The 21038-nt window shown below is 45.8% G+C and overlaps 1 protein-coding gene across 1 annotated transcript in view; it reads right to left on the minus strand.

The window, feature by feature from the left end:
• The window catches only part of LOC146809486 (galanin peptides-like), a 68640-nt gene that overhangs the window by 15742 nt on the left and 31860 nt on the right, over nt 1-21038 (minus strand). Inside the window, exons 3-4 of the mRNA XM_085614347.1 lie at nt 18117-18171; nt 7697-7786 (exon numbers count right to left, since the gene is read on the minus strand). Of these exons, the coding sequence (XP_085470473.1) occupies nt 7697-7786; nt 18117-18171 (145 nt within the window). The remainder of the gene's footprint in view (nt 1-7696; nt 7787-18116; nt 18172-21038) is intronic.

A 21038-nucleotide genomic window follows, 5' to 3' on the forward strand; every position in this document is an offset into this window, starting at 1 on the left:
GGTAGATACACCACTATCACTACACTAGAAAATGTCTTTAGGTTCAGGTGCCCATAAGGCTCTGGAAGGACCCCAAAGGGTCCCAGTCGACAAGTATGATCATCTCTCCTTTGCTGAGCTCAGGGAGATGTGCACCCTTAGGAAACTTAAGACAAACAAAGGTGCCAACACCCAACGTCTCAGGGAAATCCTGCTCATAGCAGACTTTATGGAGACCATAGGGTCTGGTGGGGTAGACAGGTTGGGTGGGCATCCATCAGAAGAGGACAGTCCCAGAGTGGACTCTGATGAGGACCAGGAAGAGGATGAAGATCCTGACCTGGAATAAACAAACGACTCACAACATGGAGGTGATGGCCCAAGAGGCACTCCCTCCATCCCTAAAAGGAGAGTGGTGGATCCAAGAAGGAACAGATCCCCCTCAGTGGGATCCAACCATTCTGGGAGATCCAAAGGGTCCTCTGCCTCTTCTCAGAGAAGAGAATCCTCTCATGAGAGGAAATGCAGACTGATCAAATTTGAGCAGGCTAAGCTTGAGCTTAAAAGAGAACAGTTAGCATTGGACAGGGAAGCCCTGGAGCTTCAGAAAGCTTCAAGAAAGTGGGGTCTAGAGACCCCTGGTGGCAGTAATGAAACCCCTAGAGTTAGAGAGAAAGTCCCTGACAATAGGAACCTCCACAAGATTGTGTCCCCCTATAAGACAGGGGATGATATCCACAAATGGATCTCTGCTCTTGAGAGGGCCTGTAAAGTACAAAGGGTCCCAGTAGAGCAGTGGGCAGCAATCCTGTGGCTCTCCTTTGCAGACAAAGGAAGAGACAAGCTCCTCTCTGTAAGAGAAGAGGATGCTGATGATTACTATATCCTGAGAGATGCTTTAATAGATGGGTTTGGCTTAACCACTGATCAATACAGACTTAAGTTCAGAGACACCCAAAAAGCACAGGATCAGGATTGGGTAGACTTTGTGGATTGTGCAACCAAGGCATTGGGAGGTTGGTTAAATGGCAGTAAAGTTAATGATTATAAAGGATTGTATAATCTCATAATGAGGGAGCAGATTCTTAATAATTGTCATAACCAACTCTTACACCAGCACCTGGTGGACTCTGATCTGACCTCTCCCCAAGAATTGGGAAAGAAGGCAGACAAATGGGTCAGAACCAAGATCAGGCCCAAGAACCAAGGTGGTGACCAGAAGAAAGATTCTACCAAACCCAAAGAGAAAGGAGGGGATAATAAAACAGAAAAGTCCCCTGAAGAGCCACAAAAACCCAGTGCTGGGGGTGGGTCCCAAAATCCTTCCTCTTCAAAAAAGAAACCATATTGCCATGTGTGTCAGAAGCCTGGCCACTGGAAAACTGACTCCAGTTGTCCAAAGAATGGCAATAAAGAAAATATTCCTCCAAGTACTGCTCCAACACCTCCTGTTGCTACTAGTAGTAATCCCCCAGGTGGTGGGAGTGCACCCAAAAACTTAGTTGGGTTTTCTTGGGGAACGCAGGTGGACCCTGGCCTAACCAGATCCCCTGCACAAGCAACTCTAGTCTGTGATGGTGGCATGGGGTTTGCCAACTTTACCATGAGCCCCAGTATTCTGGGCAGGTACAGACAAGAGCCCATGATCAATGGTCAGAAGGCTGTGGCCTATAAGGACACAGGGGCCAGTGTCACCATGGTGACCAAGAGGCTAGTGCCCCTAGAACATCTTTTACCTGGGTTTAGCTACCAGGTGACCAACATAGATGGAATCAGGACAGACCATCCCATGGCAGTAGTAAATCTCAGCTGGGGAGGGGTCACTGGCCCAAAGAGAGTGGCAGTGTCCCCAAACTTGCCTGTAGATTGCCTACTGGGGAATGATCTGGAAATCTCAGCCTGGGCTGAGGTTGACCACAAGACCCATTTGAAAATGGTAGGAATCCCTGAGAGAGTGGATGAGACCCTGAGGGCCTCACCTCCACCCCAGGAGAAAATAGAAAGAGTGAAGCCTGAAACTATGGATCACTCTACCCAAACAGAGAGCATAGGGGAAGAGGAACAGTCCTCCCCCCACCAGACTAAAGGTAAGGGTCAAGTTTCTCAGGGAACTGATCCTGCCCCTTGGGAAGTAACTGCCCCAGAAGTGGACAGGCCTGGCCTGCCCACCTCTCTGACGGCAGGGGATCCTTCCAAGGTGGTACCCAGTCTGGAGCAGGTATCTTGCCCCTCTCTACCCTGCCTCAGTCAGCCCAGGGCTGCAGAGGTCAGGGAGGTCAGTGGACCCTTAAAGGGCCCCTGTCCAGAGGAACCCCCTCATCAGCAGATTAGGGACACCCAGCAGAGTAGTTTCAGCCAGGTGAATATTCCTCTACAAACTGAGGGATCCCCCTTACCCTTAGGTATAGGCACCCCTCAAATGGATGATGTTGAGCACAGGGAAACCTGGGGCACAGTTGCCCCAAACCTTCCAGTGCCCTCCACTATTCCAGCCAAAGGGATCCGACCCCCAGCTGTAGGCAGCCAGAGGTTGACCCTTAGGGCAAGATATGACACAGTCATGGGCAGAAAGGCTTCCATAGTGGCCAGTGATCTGAGGAGGTTGAGACCAACCCAAGTAGGGCCTCACTTCCAGACTCAGACACCCCACCAGCCCATCTCTGACCCAAAAACCAATACAGGTAATTTCCCTAGACTTTGGAGAAACTCTAGAACGCCTTGGGGTAAGATTTCCCAAGTGGACCATGAGACAGGGAGCAACCATGCTAGTGCAGGTTATTCCTTATATGGCCACTCAGGAAATAAAGGCTTATCTGGACAAGGTTAGCCTTATCTCCTTTCGTTTGCGGGGGTGGGTGGGGTTATGTAGGAGAGTGGAATCTGACTAATGGTTGCCCCCAACTTTTTGCCTGGTATTTGAGTGGTTTTTGACTAGTTTGGCTGGGATTCTGCTATCCAGGACCCCAGCTTATCTGCTTTCTCCCTAAAACTGATGTGAGTACTCTAGGTACAAACCTAATTGGATGCTGGGCATGCCCTACCAGTCCCTTGTAGATGGTACCCTAGGTACCCAGGGCATGGGTCCCCCAGTAGGCCTACCAGGGCTGCAGCACTTATTGTGCCACCCTGGGACAGCCACCCAAACTGACACCACCAGACCACTACTGTAGTCTGGGTAAGGTGGTGCTAGCACCCCTTACAGGGATGTAGGTACCCTATATCCCACACCATTACATCACATGTACTCTCATAGGTCACCCCTATGGCAGGCCCTGGTAATCCTACAGGGCTGGGTGCTGAGGTATGTGTGAGGGGGGACCCCTACGTGAGTAGGGCCTCTCTGCAACCTTCGTAAAATTGTTACTGGGTTGTTTGTAGTGTAGCCATACCATATACTCTTAACCGCATTATAAGTGAATCGCGTCATCGCAATAACTTGAGAATGGCTACACAGAACCATATCGTGTTTGGTGTCAAACATGAAGGAATCATACCCCCAGTCCAGCCATGGGCATGAGGGTAGGATTCCCCCTTGCTAGAAGGGCGATATGGAAAAAGCGGTAGAATTTAGACACCAATTTAAAAGTGCACATGTACCACAAAATGGCTACTGTCCGCCACCTACACGACTCTGGCTGGCTGTTGCTGGGGAAAACCCCAGCCTCGCCATCTGGACAATAGGGCTCCTGTGGCAGGGAGGTGCCAGCACCTCCCCAGACAGGATATGTGGATTGGAACAGGGTGGGTGCACCAAATGTCCTTTCAGAGTTGCACGTAGGCAGCTGCAGAGCCCCAATTCTGCATACACCGCCTGGAACCGGTTCAGGGGCATCCTGCCCCTCGCCCAGGCGGGAAACACACAAAGGGGAGTGGGTGTAGCCACCCTTTCCCGCCTCTACTCTGATTGGTGGGCTCTAGTTGGGACCATCCCCTAATCTTGGGGATATATGTGAATAACTTGGCCCCAGAGCCTCAGATTAATCCAGAACTTCACAGAACTGACCTTCGACGAGCTGCTGCCCAGCTGACTGAAGAAATCTCCCTTGGGATAAAGGAGTTATCCCCCTGCTTGGCAGGCACCTGAAAGACTGCAAGATACCTGGTTGGAACTTTGCTGCTCTCACGAACTTCGACATCTTCCAGTAACCTTGAGGTGGGTCTCTAGAGCATCCCAGAGTCCTGTGAGCGTGCCCAGCAAGTCTGAGCACCATGGACCACGTGGGTGCTGAGATCCCTGCATACCCCGAGAACCCAGCCACCTCTTGCATAGCACACAACCCCGACCAGTGGGGAAGTTGTGCTTTGGCCCATTTCTGAGCCAACCTTCAAGCAGCATCCGTGCCAAATCTCAGCTCCCTAGCCCGCTCCGGTGGCCCGTGGGAGCCCTTTTACGCACTCCATTTTGCTGCCTTCCACGGTCCTTTGTCTCTCGACTTGTGGGCCCAGGCGGAGGACAATCTTCACATCCGAGAGTTCCCCTGGTTGCTCCAGGCTTGCTCTACGCTCCCTCCAAAGGAGAGCACCCTCAGACCTCGTGGGTCTGCACCAGCAGCTGCTTTGTTCATCCTGTGTGGGTTGCGGTTGCCAAGGCTTAGTGGATCCAATCGGAACACTAACACCGCAGCGAACCTCATCTGACGTGGGACAGTTGCCCTACAGAAGCTGGCCTTCCATGAAGCCTCCCGGAGCCCGTGACTGCAGAGCCAAGCTGCATCTTCCTCACCTGAAGCACCCGACATCGAAGGGCTCCTTGCTTTGAGCCCCCTGGTCACTGGGCCGTGACCCAGACTCTGTCCCCTCTGCTTTCAGGTTCTTCTCTACATTTTCTACATCTTAGATCTTCACGACTTCATCGACGCTTTCAGCTAGCAGCAGTTTGGACTACTTTTCCATTGAAAATCAGCCCGCGACCCGACACCAGAATCGACCTATGCACCCGGCTTCCCTGGGGCAGGTAACAGTGGTACTTCGGTACTGCCGTGGTGGTGGGCTCTCCAAAGCCTTAAGTCTCAAGCCTTAACTTTGTACTACTGCTAGAAGTGTCTTTAATCTTTAAATATTCAACCGCGACATTCTCGATAGGCTATCATTGCGATCCCGAAAGCAGCTCTTTGCACTGCACGCGTCTCCCGTGGGTCCCCTTCCTCTTAACTGTGGGTGGATTCTGAAGGGGCAAGCGATCCTGAATGCCCTAGGCATTGCCTGTAGAATTGTCGTGGTTCTTATACCACTATTTTAGTATATGGTTTGGTCCCCCCCTGGGGCCCATTGATTTCTGTGCTATTTATTGTGTTTATAAATGCTTGTTTAAAGTGTAACTTTGCCACTAGTCACATAAAGTGACTGTGGGATTCTGTCTAGAATAAATACATATATTTTATATATATACCTGTGTGGGCTACTCTTTCATTTGGTTATTCAAGAGGTTATTATGGTAAAACAATAAGCTTAACACTCCTTCAAGACTTAGCCTGAAGGCTGCTCTCCACAGCTACCACTAGGATAGCTTTCTTTAAAGGTTGTCTTAAACCTATCATCAACAAGAGTCAAATTGGACTGGTGCAACGGGTCCCTATAACTAGGAACAGCATATGCCAGGCCAACTTCTCACAATAATAATTCTTTTATTGTGAGGCCCTGATTATGAAAGGGTCGGTGTCATTTAACGCACCCAGCAATCATTGGGTGCATTAAATATCTCATCCTTCCTTACATTTCGGCAGCACAATACATATGTTGTTCCAAAAAAACTCAGCATAGGTTTTATTTATTGCATCTGATAAATAACGAACCCTTCTGTATTGTTATTTATCAAGCGCAATAAATAGCACCTTAATTCCGACAAACTCGGCTTCCTGGTGGGAGTCTTCCCATGACCAACTAGTTTCTTGTCCATAAAGATTGCCAGGTCAACACTGCACCGATCCGCCTTCAGGGAAGTAGCACAATAGGGTTTTGTAGGCATCCTAGGATTTGACCTCATCTCTTCAGCATTTGGTCGCACTCATTTGAAAGTAATTAGCTGTTCTATCCCAATGACAGTTTTTCTGTACTTATTTCGTTCAGTTGCTTGGGCTATTTTATTCTCAAAACAGGGGCATTTCACATGTATTAGCTGTCTCGGTTGCTCTGTTGTTGGAAGAAGGATATTGGTGCAAATGTAATATCTTGAACATCAGGGGCTGTATTACAGATAGTACCCCAAGGGCTCAATGGGCATTTGCACCCGCTTTGCGCGCCCCTAGGGCACTTTGGTATTATAGAAGGGGGCGCAGACGCTTGTGCGTCCCCTTCTATAATACGGATAGCACTGGCGCACTTAAAGCACCAGCGCTATCAACAGAGGGTGTTTCCTCATTTGTATAGGGGCGTGCCCTATGCAAATGAAGGGATTCCTTTGGCTCTGCGCCCGCGCCATATTACAGATGTGGGAGCAGAGTCAAAGAAGCCCTCAGGAGGCGCACTGACAGTGAGCCATTTAAAAGGTAGCGCATTGGCAGTGCACCTCCTGACAGCTGCCCTTTGCAGGGGGTAAAGGGGGACCCATGGACCCCCCAGACATCCCCTTGCAGGCGGGTGCAGTCACTGACTCTCTAAACCCCTGTGAAAGTGCAGGCGAGTTCGTGGCTGCCCTGGGGCAGCACATGCACCATAATGCGTCGCATTGGCATTGTTTGCGCCCGGCGCACCTTTTCAAAGGTGCGCTGGGTGCAAACAACGCAAATATGTAGTACGTCCCCACGATGAGAAACATGCAAGGTAGATGGAATCTCTGATGCCCTGGTGACTTTGGGAAAAAAGCCGTCTGGTAACCTGGTGAGATGGTGGAGCTTTGTCTGCTCAACCATCCTTCCAGGGATACGGACCAGTTTGAAAATACAAGCTGATCCGCCACAGCATAACATTGAGGCACCCACTGATTTACTTAAAATGGTTGGTATGTGGCTTCTTTAGAGGTTGATATTTGGGCTAAAAAATGAATCTGTGTGTATTGACTTTTGAGCACGATTAGTAAAATGACTATGTAGGAATGCCCAGTCTTCATCCTTGCTTTGGACTACCAAGAAAAACTGCACAATTTTGGGCAAAGTTGAATTCTGTGGACCATGTGCTTTTGTGAAGTCAACTAACCACAGTAGTCGGACGGTGGCAGAGGGGACATTCTTCCCATGGCTATACAGTTTTTGAGGGGACCCGCAACCATGCAGCACCATGTTTATTTAAAGATTACGAAAGCAAAGGTGTCTTCTTTATCAATGATGAGGCAGATAACGGTTACTTCCACTGCTGTGCTCAATCTTTCCCAGCAGAACACATCTGTAAACTGGGAAACCGTTTCTCCTTCTATGAAGGGCCTCTCTTCAATATGATAGCCCAGGCCACGCAAGACCTTCTGACATGCCTATGCTAACTACGTGCAGAACTATGTAACTCCCACATTTTGGCAACAAATACTGACCCACAGCAAGGACACAGTATGGCAGGGTGCCCACCTCCCTCCAGGTGATCAGTTACACTATTTTCCAGTTCTTGGAGTTAGATTAATGCATTATGGTTGTTGTGGTCTTGTTTCGCTCTCATTGGACTACTTGACTAACACACCTGGAATTAATTATTTGTAGGGGAAAAGTGCAAAAATGGAGGCAGTGTTCTTATTGACCTGGAGTGAAATGGTCACCCTGCAGCATGGTAAGAGCGGTAAGACAGTGCCACTTACTATAGCCATCGAATCCAGGCTTGTGTAGAACGTCTAGCGCCTCGCGCTTGCCAGAGGGTCCTCCCTTGTCAGTCAGGGTTCGGTGGGCATCTGTGGGACGAGGACATGAAGGCAGATGAAGCAAGAGGTAGTCAATGTGCTCACACGTGATGACTCAAGCAAGAGAGCGTGGCAGAGAAAACGGTGGCATACTGGCAACAAAGCTAAAGGAAGGGAGACAAAGAAAGTACTCCAGGGGCCGAGTGAGATCTAGGAATTAAAAAACAGGGAAGATACCGCTGGGTGTGGGATTCAGGGAATGACGTTGAGATGGATGAGTAAAGGGATGAAAGAGGGAAAGTAAGAAAGTGTGGGGGAAGTATGTGAGGTGGAAAGGAAAGAGGGAGTAAGGAAAAAACAAAACTAGGGAGGGTGGCAGGGAGCAAATGATTGAAGGAGAGGAGAGGAAAAGAAAGGAGAGGAGAGAAGAGGTGAGGAGAGGAGGGGAGCTGAGAGGAGTGAGGGTAGGGGAGGGAAGGTAAGTGAGGGGAGGGGAGGGGATGGATGGGAAGAGAAACAGAAGTAGGAAGGAAGGAAGGTAGAAAAAAGGAAGGGTAAGAGGAAACTATCGAACAATTACAAAAAATATTTGCGAAAGGAGAATAAGCGTAAGAAAGTGGCAAGCATCAAGAGATTTGCTTTCGTCCCTGAGCGTGAAAAAAACAATTCTAATACGAGCTAGAGCTAGAAATAAGAGAGAAACATTGGGCTTAATGTAGTAGCTGGAGGGAGCTTTAAGGTCTTACCAACTAATAATTCTAATTATCAAGTTGTATTTTATAAAAGAAGAGTTTTTTTAATTTGGTGAATTTTTATAATAATGATTTCCAATCCGTTCCTAATAGAAATTTTATTATGCTTTTTGATTTTATCTCTAAATTAGATTGTCAGCAACACTTGGGCGATACTATCGGGATAATCCTAGGGGGAGATTTTAATGCAAAACTTAAAGATACACATCATGGTGTAGAGATACTTAACCAAGGTTGCTCCTCTTGTAGGGGCGCAGAGTTGGCTGCGTTCCTAAGTTTACATGACTTGGTTAATGTTATGGACCAGATGGGTCCAGCACACGCCATTAACTATCAACCCCGACATTCAGAGGTAGGGGTCATTCCTCTACAATAGATTTTGTTATTATTTCTTCTGTGTTTGTGGATTACTTAACGGGCGCCGAGGTTATCGCCACGATTCATGGGGATCACAACCCCATTAAATTAGCATTGAAATTGGCACCTCGACCCGTGTTTTCAGTTGAATGTGGGGCTAAAGACTTAACGCTATCCACCGATAATTTAAGATTAATATGGAGGGGTGTCGATAGTGATGAACTGTTTAAGTTACTAGTGAAGGATAATCTGCCCCTTATTAACTCATGTCTGTTATTCAAAACTCCGCACCTAGAGATAGTCAATGATTTCTCTAAACTTTGTATGGTCATCAAAACCTTACTGTCGAAGCCCGCCTCTTTGAGGAAGCAGGGCCCTAGATGGTTTGATGACAAATGTTCATTGCCGAATAGGAACCTATGTAGGGCCCTTTCAGCCAAACCTAGGTGTGCCCCAGATGCAAAATTGGCAGGGCAGAATTATAATGCAGCAGTTAGCATCAGGAAGGGAGTACTCTTAAACGATCGTTGGGAAACCTTATCTCAGGCAGCCATAAATAAAAAGGGCAAAATGTTTTGGTCTGCTGTAAGGGATCTCCGATCCACAGAACAGTTACTAACCCCCATCAGCTGCACCATATCCAGTAAATCTTGGGTAAACCACTTTTCTAATATTTATGCCACTTCTTCATCGGAGATGGACCTGTACGAATTTGGCCCATCCGCCGGCATCCAGATAACACTCCCCGAAGTAGAGGAAGCAATTCATCACAGCATTTGGAATAAGGCCCCCGGCCCAGATGGGTTACCAATAGATTTAATCAAATGGAACCCGGATTTCTGAGCCCCGCTCCTTTTGAATGTTTTTTAACAATTTAATGCACGCCCTGCTACCTAGCACCTGGGCAAAGAGCATTATTGTCCCAATATTTAAAAAGGGGGATCGGTCTCAGCCTAGCAATTATAGGCCGATCTCATTGATTGATAATACCCTTAAAATTTTGGGCAGAGTTTTATACAAAAAGATCCTGGAATGGTCAGAGGAGTGTAGTATTTTAGAGCCTTGCCAGTTAGGTTTCCGTAGCAAGGTTGGTACTAATGAACAATGCCTTAATCTCAACCTTGTAATTGGGAAGTATACTATCGCATGGAACTCCCCGGTCTATCTGGCCTTTATGGATTTGTCCTCAGCATTTGACCTTGTGAACAGGTCAAGGCTGTGGGCTATCCTACTGGCCTATGGGCTGGATGAGCCACTGGTTCATTTTCTGGCATATCTCCATAAAGACCTTGAGGCTCAGGTGAGGATAGGTAGTGGGGGAGAGGTTTCGGGAGTCATTAAGGTCGGAAGGGGGGTCAGGCAGGGATGTGTCCTAGCCCCCCTCCTTTTTATCATTTATCTTAATGGTCTAAATAAGTCTTTGGTACCTATGACCCAAGATGTCCCCATGATTCTCGGGAAACCTCTTCCTGTACTACTTTACGCAGATTATGCGGTTCTTATAGGCCGCACTCCTAATTCTCTGCGTATCCTAGTACAGTCCTTTGTTAAATTCATGGATAGTTTGAACTTGTGCGTAAATTTAAAAAAATCATTTTTAATGTCCTGTGGCCCTAGAAAATGCCGGCAACAATAGAACTGTTAGTTCTATTGTTGCCGGCAATCAAAAATTGACAAGTACCTGTAAATTCCCTTATCTCGGAGTAGTCTTTGCTGCGAACGGCTCCTGGACTGAGCATCTTACCCACTCCAGGGGCAAGTTCTCAAAGACTATTAATTTTATTTTTAGCTTTCCCCGCCCAAAGAACACAGGTGCTATTTTAGCTATTTAAATTTTTTTTAAATTACAATGTGTCCCTGTGGCCACGTACGGAGCAGCGATTTGGGGCACCGCAGATAGTTCCTGCATTCAGCAGGAAGAAAACTGGTTTTGTAGAAAGCTGTTGAGTATCCCAATCTCGACCCCACAATACATTTGCCACAGGGAATTGAATTTGAATTATATATCTGATTTTATACGCGCTCGCCCAGCTCTCTTCTGGCTATCAGTCTGGAAGAATCAGGCAGCTACCTTAACTAAAAACATCATAACAGACTATTTGAAGTGTGAGAAGGGGATGGATATTCCTTGGCTATCTGGAGTGTATCAAAGCTTATGCAGTGTCAATAAGGGCTGCATTTTCTTAAATCCCAGTGAAGCAGAAGCTGTAAATAAAAGAGAACTTAGAAGCGCTCTTTATTCATTATATAGCACTGTAAGAACTGTGTCAGAATCAAATAAACCTACTGTTTCCAGTTATATGGCCTACGAACGGCACTGCTACCCCATACCAAATTATCTCACCTTACCTATGAGTCGGTGGGAAAGGAGCCTCTTATTCCGCCTGAGGGCTGGGACAGTTAAATTTGCTTTGTGTTTTCCATTGGGTTATCATCCGAAACTCGATTCACTACCCTGCCCATGTGACGGGGTGAGTGACCAATCAATTCAACACTTTTTGTTTTTCTGCAAATATTACATGAAATATATCAAGTGGCTTCTTTTCCCATTTTTTAATAAGAGCAGGCCTATTAGTTTGGTTTCTGCTTATTCATGTATGCTTGCCTTGGCTGATGAAGACCTGGTTTTTCGTCTAAGTACATTTTTGAGAATTGCCACCAGGGCGCGTAAGGCAATGTCTAATCACTGAGTTTTATTCATGTACGGACAGTTCTTAGCCATCGATTGGATTGGTTTTATATATTAGTGATTTATTTATTGTTGAGGACTCTTGTTTTATTCTGTCATCCAAATTTTATGATATTATGTTTATACAACTGTAATTCTAACTATTATGTATTGTTACTTTTTTCCCTGTCATTTTTAACCATTGTCGTACTTTTATGGATACTATGTTTATCCGAATAAAGTTTTGTGAACTGAACTGAAGAGAGAAACAAAATAAACGGATTTAATGTCAACTGATCACAACACCTGAATCTAATTCTCGAGTCTCATCGGACTAATGCAAGTTCAGCAATGAAATAAAGCCTGCAGGTAAACACTAAAGAGCAGCCATGGGCAGCAAGGGCAGGGCGTCCCGGCAGCCGTAGGAGATCTGTATCCCGGCTTTAACCTCCCCGCGTCTGCAGGAGTCTGCCGATGAATGGTACTGCTGCTTATGGAGGCACCGGAAGTCTTTTTGAGTCCCAAAGGCATTTATTTCAGGTCATTTTTGAAGTCGGTTTTACTAGTTTGTGTATTGGAAGGGTGAATGAATCAATGGGTTACACGTCTATCCATGTGCCAACATTGCGGCAGAGTGCGACCTAACAGGCATGGCCTGCTTCTCATAGACATCCTGAGTGCATCTGCTCTGCTGTGCTGCTGCGCCTTTTCGACTCTTCCAGCGCTGACTTCGCTGTTGAACTTTTCGATGGACATTGGTGAGACTGTGTGTGCTATTGTTATCAATCAATCCTCATTGGTCTAGTATTGTAAGATGCCTGTTATAGGCAAAGGTAGAAATCCTATATGTGGGATGGGTATGCCCAGACGTGGGTCCCGTGCTCACTACGCCACTGGAGTCAAGCTATCCTGGCTGAAGAGGGGTGAAACTCCGAAACCGGTCCTAGGATGCTTGATTCCGGTCCAGGGAAGACATGGATTGGCAGTTCGGGCTGGACTGTTCCCATGAGGCACAGGGTCAAGACTGATTTGCATATGGCCATGTCTGAACTGGGGTGGCGTGGAGCAACATAACGATGGATTAAACCCAGATCTGTGACTGGGGGTGAATGTTTTGCCAATGTGTAACATTCCGTCCATCATCTTGTGTGTTTTGCAGAAATCCTATATGAGCCATAGGTGTGAAAGTCAATAGGAGAAACAAGGGGCCAGATGTACGACAGTTTGAGACCGCAAAATAGGTCTGTGCAATGTACAAACCCTATTTTGCGAGTCGATAACATATTATCAACTCGCAAAATAAGTTTTGTGACTTGCTATTAGGGAACGGTCGTAAGCCACTAGCAAACAGGAAGGAGTCCCCAGGAGACCCCTCCCCCTTTGTGACTGGCAGCAAAAAGATTTTTTAAGAGCAAGCAGTGGTTCCACAGACCACTACCTACTCTTAAAAAATTAAACAGAAACGTTTCATTTTTCTTTGTTTAATGCATCCAAACGGGCTGCATTTAAAAAATAAACAGCTCTATTTAGAAAGCAGTCACAGACATGGTGGTCTGCTGACCACAGCAGGCCACCATCCCTGTGAGTGCTGGACATTCCCAATGGGGTAGCAAATTCCGACATGCCTCATGAATATTAATGAGGCAGGTTGTTTGCGACCCCATCTAAGACACTGTTGTACATTCCACTGTGCGATTCGCAAATTGCGAGTCGCAAAACGAGGTAATTTGCGACAAGCAAAATGGAAGGGTCGTACATCTGGCTCCTAGGAGATTTCACTGTAGGACACCAACTCTGAAAGGACATTAGGACAGGAAAGTGTCAGTCGAATGTCAGGGTTGAGAACTTCTTTGCACCCATAACAATCATACCAAGAAAAAAACTCCCAATTTCCAAAATGGACTGCTCCGCCTCTGCAAACATCAAAATGGACTTAGGATGTCTGAAAAACATTTTGATCGAAGGGACAATTATATGCCCATAGTAAGGAAGCCATTTAGATGTTGGCTGTTCTCCCACCCTGCCAACTCGCACCTTCCTCTCATTTAGAGTAGGTGGAACTGATTAATGACTGCCAGGGAAGCCACTGACAGCTGGTCATTAAAATTTAGCAACCCAAATTCCGCAGGGTTACCTTTTATGCAGTAGGAAGTCCAGCCTATTTAGAGGGGTCCTCTTGAGACATATTTTCCCTGCACAGGTCCATTATGGCAGGCATGATGGACATGAGCAGGGAAACATAAACAATGGTCAACACATAAAGGGTAAGGGAGAAAGCTCCCTGGTCACTGGGACCACTGTTTTTGTCTTTTTTCAGCAACAAACCTTGCTTTGGGGATTAAGTTTTGAAAAAGAAAAACAGTGCCAAAGGAGCCAAAACACATGGCACCCCTCTTAGTATTCATTCCTTTTGTAAGTGCATCCTTCTCATCGGGGGGATGCACTTTTGGCGCAGAAATCCAGCACACCGGTCAGTGGGGATCTCGCAGTAGAGTGGATTGAAAGCCCCCCGCCATATTCCTTACGCCATCTCTTCAACTGCTGGTCCACTGTACCCTATTCAACAAGAAATCTGGCAATGTGGTGAAAAACATGAGTTACCACTGAAATGAGGGCTTGCTATTTTATCCACCAGGAACGTGTCCAGGGTGACTACCCGTGCTTACTGTGTCTCGGAAAGCCCGTCCCCGGGTGTCCAGAACTGCCTCTCCTGACAGTGAAACCTGGATGAACAGGAGGAGAGCAAAACCCATCTCAGGTCATTTGAAATCAGTGGATCACAATCTTCATCCCTGCAGAATTGACCCCAGCGTCATTTCAAATTATTTCTCCCCAGCAGAAATGAGACCCAAGTCATTTTGGCTGTTGTGGGAGTAACCAACATCAGCTATGACTGTCATACCACCCGGTCAATCTTCTGAGCATTTTAGGTGTGTATTATCATACCATGGTATTGACTAGCATACACTATACTTCAACTTCAGCTGGTGGCAGAACTGGGATGCAGGATGCAGCCAAGTCTCACCTGAGCATAAAATAGTAAGACAAAGTAACGGGCCACAATATAGCACACCAATTTAATCCAATGGATTCTGCCCTGAATGCCGCAAAGCTACCTTGTCCAGCAGGATTTCAGCCCCACAAGCATCTAGATCTATTTCCGAGCCTCTCCACTGGAGGATACACCACGCTGCTTATGGTCTCCTGGTTATGCCTCATTATCACACCAAGCTCAAGTCTCTTGTTGGTATCACTGTAACCATTGAAAATATGATGTTACCTGTGCTTGCACCCCGTCAGATTGGACAGGATGCTAACACCACGATTTGGTCTTGGATGCGTATGAAAACAAATTCATACATAATATGCTATATGGTGTAGTGTTTGCGCAGATTTGCGGTGGGCAATGCATCAATGGTTCTCTCAGAGAGCCAGAACCATATAAGAACTTGCTGTATTCACTCTCCCAAAACTTGTAAACAGCAAATATAGATGGATGCTCATTGTTTTCTGCACAAAGATGTATCCAATACCACTGGCCTTCATTGGACTCAGACTGCAGCACCCTCTGGTTTACCTGAGTACACAAGGAGTGGGCTAAGGTAGGAAAGCGTTTGAGTGTTTATTAGATGCCAATGTGAGACAAATAAAGAATAAGTTTGACGTTTTCCGATTATGCAGTATCTATGTATAAAAACGTTTTGAACTGGGCAACAGAGAAGAGCAATTGACAAGCATAAGTGTGCAGTGGTCACGAACAGGAGGTGAGTGAATCTTTCATTTGCCTTCATCTCTTACATTGGCTTGCCCGTTTACTTTTAAGTGCTGGTTTTGGCAGCTCAATCGTGTAATCGACCTATTGTTTCTTATGGACTTTGGATCCACACCCATCAAATACGTGTTTGTAGCAGCTTCGTTCAGCTCTGGGCTAGAGACTTTTTCAGTTACATCTTGGTCCAAGCAAGGGATTATTTTTCTTTCATCTAATGCTTTTGGGTGTATCCTTCTGCCTTAAATCAAGTTGGTTGCACCGCATAGCATGATGTGCTTTTTTTTAGGTCTCGCCTGAGCCAGCGCTTTAGCGCTGCTCTGGCGAGAGCTATAGAAAACGGGGATTTGGAAGTGCAAACGAGTGCTTTTCAGGCCCCCAACTACAGTGCATGTGCGCCGGGCACGCGCACCATTTGGCAGCCTGCGTGTACATTTTGCGGGCGCTTTGATGTTCTCAGTGAGCCGCGCGGCCACTGAGAACATCAAAGCACCCGCGAAAGTGCTCACCATATGCCAGCCTTCCTTGTGTTGCTTTAGCACTCACCGCCCCTCCCCCCCTTCCATGTTCTTTTGTGTCTGCAGTTACTTTTGAAGCTCATTGATTATTTTGCCATCCGCTTCTGTCACCCCTCCTGCCATGTTTATTTTGACCTGCCTCACACCTTGTCACGTGACAAGTGCCATAACGGCTTCAGTAAACACTACTTTGTTGAGCTTGTTTCCGGTGCCGTGCTTCTTTCATAATTGCCGCAGATCCTGTTCCGTTTTTTGCTACCCTCGTACCGGCCGCCACGATAAATCTTTCATAGTTGCGGCCGCACCTCCTGCTCTGTTGCTTGTTTTAAATAGGGTGGTTATAATGAAAACAAGACCACTGTTACGAAAGTGTATTCACACTCACAATTTATAGCATATCTGCTTGGTATCAATAACATCATTAGAGCTGCATTAATCGTACATAGCCTATTTTATAAAAGCTGATGGTGAGTCTTAAATCAGAATAGGACACAAATATAACCGAGTGTAATGGTTAAAATAGCTAGTGTCATTTTATGTTGGGTCTTTCATAAGCCGAACAAATCAATTCTCATCACAGAGCTTAGATGAACAGGGGGTTCTTGCCCTAGCTACGCAGCCTTGTGACAACGAGCCCGAGTGTTGTTTAATACTATGTTAACATAAAAATGCACGTTTAACAGTTTGCAGAAAATGAAGGGGTTTCTCAAAGGAATTAGTTTGTACGAAGACGTTAAAAAAATCCCTCCACGCCCCAACTTTGTACTGCACCTGTAGTACAGGTGCCAGCTCTTTTTATGTCAAATTTCAGAGACCGCAGCATTGGTTTTTTTAACCATTTAATCGAGTACCAAAATGTCGGAAACCAGGAACATACGTGTCTTCCTTCGAAGCAGTGATGTTTTTAATTAAAGCAAAACTCCTAAATATTTTACAGCTATCTTATTACGCTTTGGATGGCTCTGCTTGTCCATGGGAGACATTTTTTAAAGATAAATTAAAACAAAGCTGAAAGGAAAAAAATCATAATATGAAATCAAGTAAAATAAGCATTGGCATAGACAATAGGTCTCGCCTTTGGGACCTTATAAGTGTTGAGCCATGCAACAGTTGATGTTGTTGCACCAAGGATATTGTGCTGCATAACTGAATACTTATAAGCCCCAAAAGCGAGACCTATTGGCTATGCCAATGCTTGTTTACAATTGGCCTCTCCCTCTGTCAGCTCGTCGTTAGGTCTCGCCTGACCCAGCGCATGCGCTCGTCTGGCGAGACTTATTGAGAGGGCTCCAAAAAGTGTTACCAGGCCAGCCTAGAGCTACAGTGCATGTGCGCGCGCGCGCGCGCCGCGCCTTACAGCGATTACTTTCACTTTCGCGGCCGCACGGCCGCTTTGATGTTTGATCGTGATCTCGATCACTTTCACTTTCGCGGCCGAACGGCCGCTTTGCATAGCCAATAGGTCTCGCTTTTGGGACCTTATAAGTATTTAGTTATGCAACTGTTGCATGGCTAAATACTTATAAGGTCCCAAAGGCGAGACCTATTGGCTATGCCAATGCTTGCTTTTCTGTTCCATCCCTTGCACTTCTTGCTCTTGTATCCTCTCCTCGAGGTTCACCTGAGTGCACCTTGTCCCTCCTGCTCTCCCTGTCGTTGCTTCTCCCCCCTCCCTCTTTCCGCTGTATGTCACGTCTCCTAAATCCCACCTTTGTCTTGTTGCTTTCTCAAACCTTGACCCTTTGTATCACTCATCGGAGCTACCGCCCCTCCTCTTCCCCGCTGTCACCTTTGAGGATTGTTATTGTTTTTACTTTCGTAGAAATGAAAAGCTGTCTGTATTGAAGGGTTCCTTGCCTTCCATACAGTCCTACTTTAGTTTTCTTTCTATATCAAATGAAGGTCGAGTTGCAAAGGCACCTTCATTGGAGTCCTTCTTTCCTTTGGCAGCCATTGGACATAGAAAGAAGGAATATAATGACGACACCTTTACCATCTGGCCAATACAGGATTGTATTGAAGCAACGATGCTTTTAATATAGGTTGACTTTTGTTTCTTAAATGTATTTGGCTTTAATGTGTTTACGCCGTGTCTACATACATTACCACATTAAACCCATACCATTTGGCTTTACCAATGCTTGTTACTGATAAATCTCATCTTATTTTCTCGTGAGGAGAAATCACATGACTACTCATTTCTAACAGATATGAGAGATTTAAGCACAATCTATGATTTAAGGCAAACATTTGTCTCTTGTGGAGGGGAGGGAAGGGATAGTGTAGGGAAATGCAGCAATGGTGAAAGACTACTCACGTGGTCCGAGCAGGTACCCAGCACTGTTTAACGTCCATCCTCTTTTGTCTTTGGGCTAGAATAAGTAAAAAGAGGAAAGAAGGCAGGAAGAAAAAATAAAGAAGCAAGAATAAAAGATATTAGAATTCCTTTAATTTAGGTCTGTGGATTTTGCATATTCAGTTATTTTAGGCAAGCACAGATTCATTTAAACATTGTGGGATTGGGCCTTCACTAATGACAAAGAATTGGAGACTTCCCAGGAGAATGGAGAGAATGATTTATAAACCACCTTGTATTGCACAGCCAGCCTCCCCCAGAGACGCAAAATCCTTCTCCACTGGGCAAACGAGGAACCTCTGTGACTTGACATTCAACTGGTCCTGAAGACTGAAGGGCTTAGTTATACAGGGTTTGGTCGACAGGATACTCCGTCCAAAATGTGACAGACTACCCTGTTCGCCAAATATTCAGTCCACCTGTCTCATTTAGAACCGGGTGGACCACCAAGTTTCTGTTAACTGAGTCCTCATTGGCTCCGTCGATGGAAAGCATACACCCAGCACCCTATTTAGGATGAAAGGCATGATGACCTTTTTCTGTCTGTCCCCTCCGGGTAAAACCTAGCACTGAGGGACAAAAAAATACAAATAATGACTCTAACACCCAGAGAAAACTCTCCATGGGTGTGGGTGTCATTGTTTTTTTTGTTGTTTTTAATGACAAAGTCCGACTTTGGGAGCTTGGTTTTAAACAACAACATTTTTGTTAAGTTTTGGTAGGCAGCTGTCTACCAAACGTTTTGCAGCTTGACAGGAACAGCCATGAAGGCAGTTCCTATCAGGGTACAAAGATCATCACTGTGCAGAGGGGATTTGTGAGTGTGGTGGACAGTACTCCATCAGGGTGGCAGATGTAATATGCTCCGCCACCTGTGGCACCGCATGTCAAACTGTAAATCTAACCCTAAATCTGACCCTGTCGTGGGCGTTAAGGAAGTAGAACGTGGGATGTGAATCAGAGGGCAAAAGCCTCACTGGCAAAGTAGAAAACAACGTAGGTTGACCCACAGATTAACCCCTTCAGCGCTGCGCGGATTCCCCCGCGGTGCTGAAGGGTTCGAGCGCGGGCGGGGCCATGACGGAACGGTTCCGTCATGAGCACAGCTCAACCGATGCTCATGACGGAACCGTTCCGTCATGAGCATGGAAGGGGTTAAAGAATGCAACCTGCCAATCAGAACTGCACACCTGACTTTCACATGGAGATTGGGAACATCACTATGCCTAGGAGATTGCAGAATCTTAATCCAATCCAAAGTTTAGAGGATCCTGAACTACCTGAACAACTGTAAATCCAAAGCCTTGCAGTAAAAGTAAAGACTTTACATCTAATGTAGGCATTGGGAACCTCAGTTTGACCTTCAGACTGTAGATTATCAACTTTATATAAAGATAAATTGCTCCAGCCTAATCTAGAAAGTTGAGATAGTGAACCGCAATTTGATTTGGAGCCAGAGAACCTCTGATTTATCTGCAGTTAGAGAACCCCGGTCTGATCTGGAGATAGATAACCCCCATCAGATCCGAAGATAGATAATCTCGTTTTGTCTGGAGTTAAAGAGCCTCACTTTGATCTAGGGAGAGCAAGGACTTCAGCTTAATACGCAAACAGAGAAACTCTGACTTGATGATAGAGAACCTCTATATAATTTAGAGATAGACAACTTCCATCTGAACTGAATAAAAAGAATATCCTTCTGACGTAGAGACAGGTAACCACCATCTGACTTGGAGATAGTGAACCTGTTTTGGATGTGTAGAAAAAAAAAACCCTTGATGTGGTGCTAGAAACTCTCCATTTGATCCTCAGGTAGAGAGCCTCTGTGTGATTTGTAGATAGAGTGCCTCAATCTGATCTGCAGACAGAGAAACTCCATTTGATCTGGAGATATGGAATCTCTGCCTGACACAGAGATAGGGAAACTTCATCTGATTTGGAGACAAATAACCTCTGTCTGATCCGAAGTTAAAGAGTATTAGTCTGATTTGGAGAAAGCAAACCTTAGAGAACCTCTGTCTTATCCAGAGTAAAAATAACCTCCTTCTGATCTTGAGCTGGAGAATCGCCATCTGATCTAGAAATCAAGAACCACCTTTGGAACTTACTTTATTTGATCTCCAGCTGATCCTGAGCTAGAGAACCTCTGTCTTATCCAGAGACAAATAATCTCAATCTGGTTTTGACAGTGCAGAACCTCAATAAAATCTATTTTGAGAAAACTTCAATATGGCATAGAAACCACCGAACCTCAGTCTGACATAGAGACTGGAGAACCATGAGCTCCATGAAGATGAATGACATTGAGATTGGATTGGATTGGATATAGTCTCAGCTAAAATGTCTGTAGGGGGATATTCATAGCTGTGACAATGACGGGACAAATATCAATCATAGCTCATTGAGGGTCAGTTGATACTGAAATTTGGGGGTGCTGTTTTCTCACCAATTTACTCTAAAACTGGCTTGCGTGCAACTTTTAAAGTCAGTGCAGGTTGGCAACGTTTTTTCCAAAACAATTTAACAGTGCCTAAAAAGTGGCAATTTTAGCATGGAAACCATGCAGAAATCTTTGGAAACTGGGGAAAGTAGTAATTGTAGTGATCTCAAAACTTCAGAGGAGCTTGCAAGAGAAAAACTAATACTAATACCCACTACAACACTTATATAGCATGCTCAAGCATTTGTCTGGTCTCTAGGTAATGTTGAAATTTGTTATGCCCAACATCGGTGGTACTCATTTTATCGACATCAGAATGAAGCAAGGTAGAGTGACTCAGCAGGATTCAAACCTGTGAGCTCCAGTTTACACACCCATTGATTCAATGGGTACATTTGCCCACTGAGCTATCATAGTAGCCCACATTGCAACAGACCTGAACT

Source organism: Triturus cristatus, chromosome 7 (genome assembly GCF_964204655.1).
Source record: "Triturus cristatus chromosome 7, aTriCri1.1, whole genome shotgun sequence".
In the NCBI taxonomy this organism is placed as follows: Eukaryota; Metazoa; Chordata; class Amphibia; order Caudata; family Salamandridae; genus Triturus; species Triturus cristatus.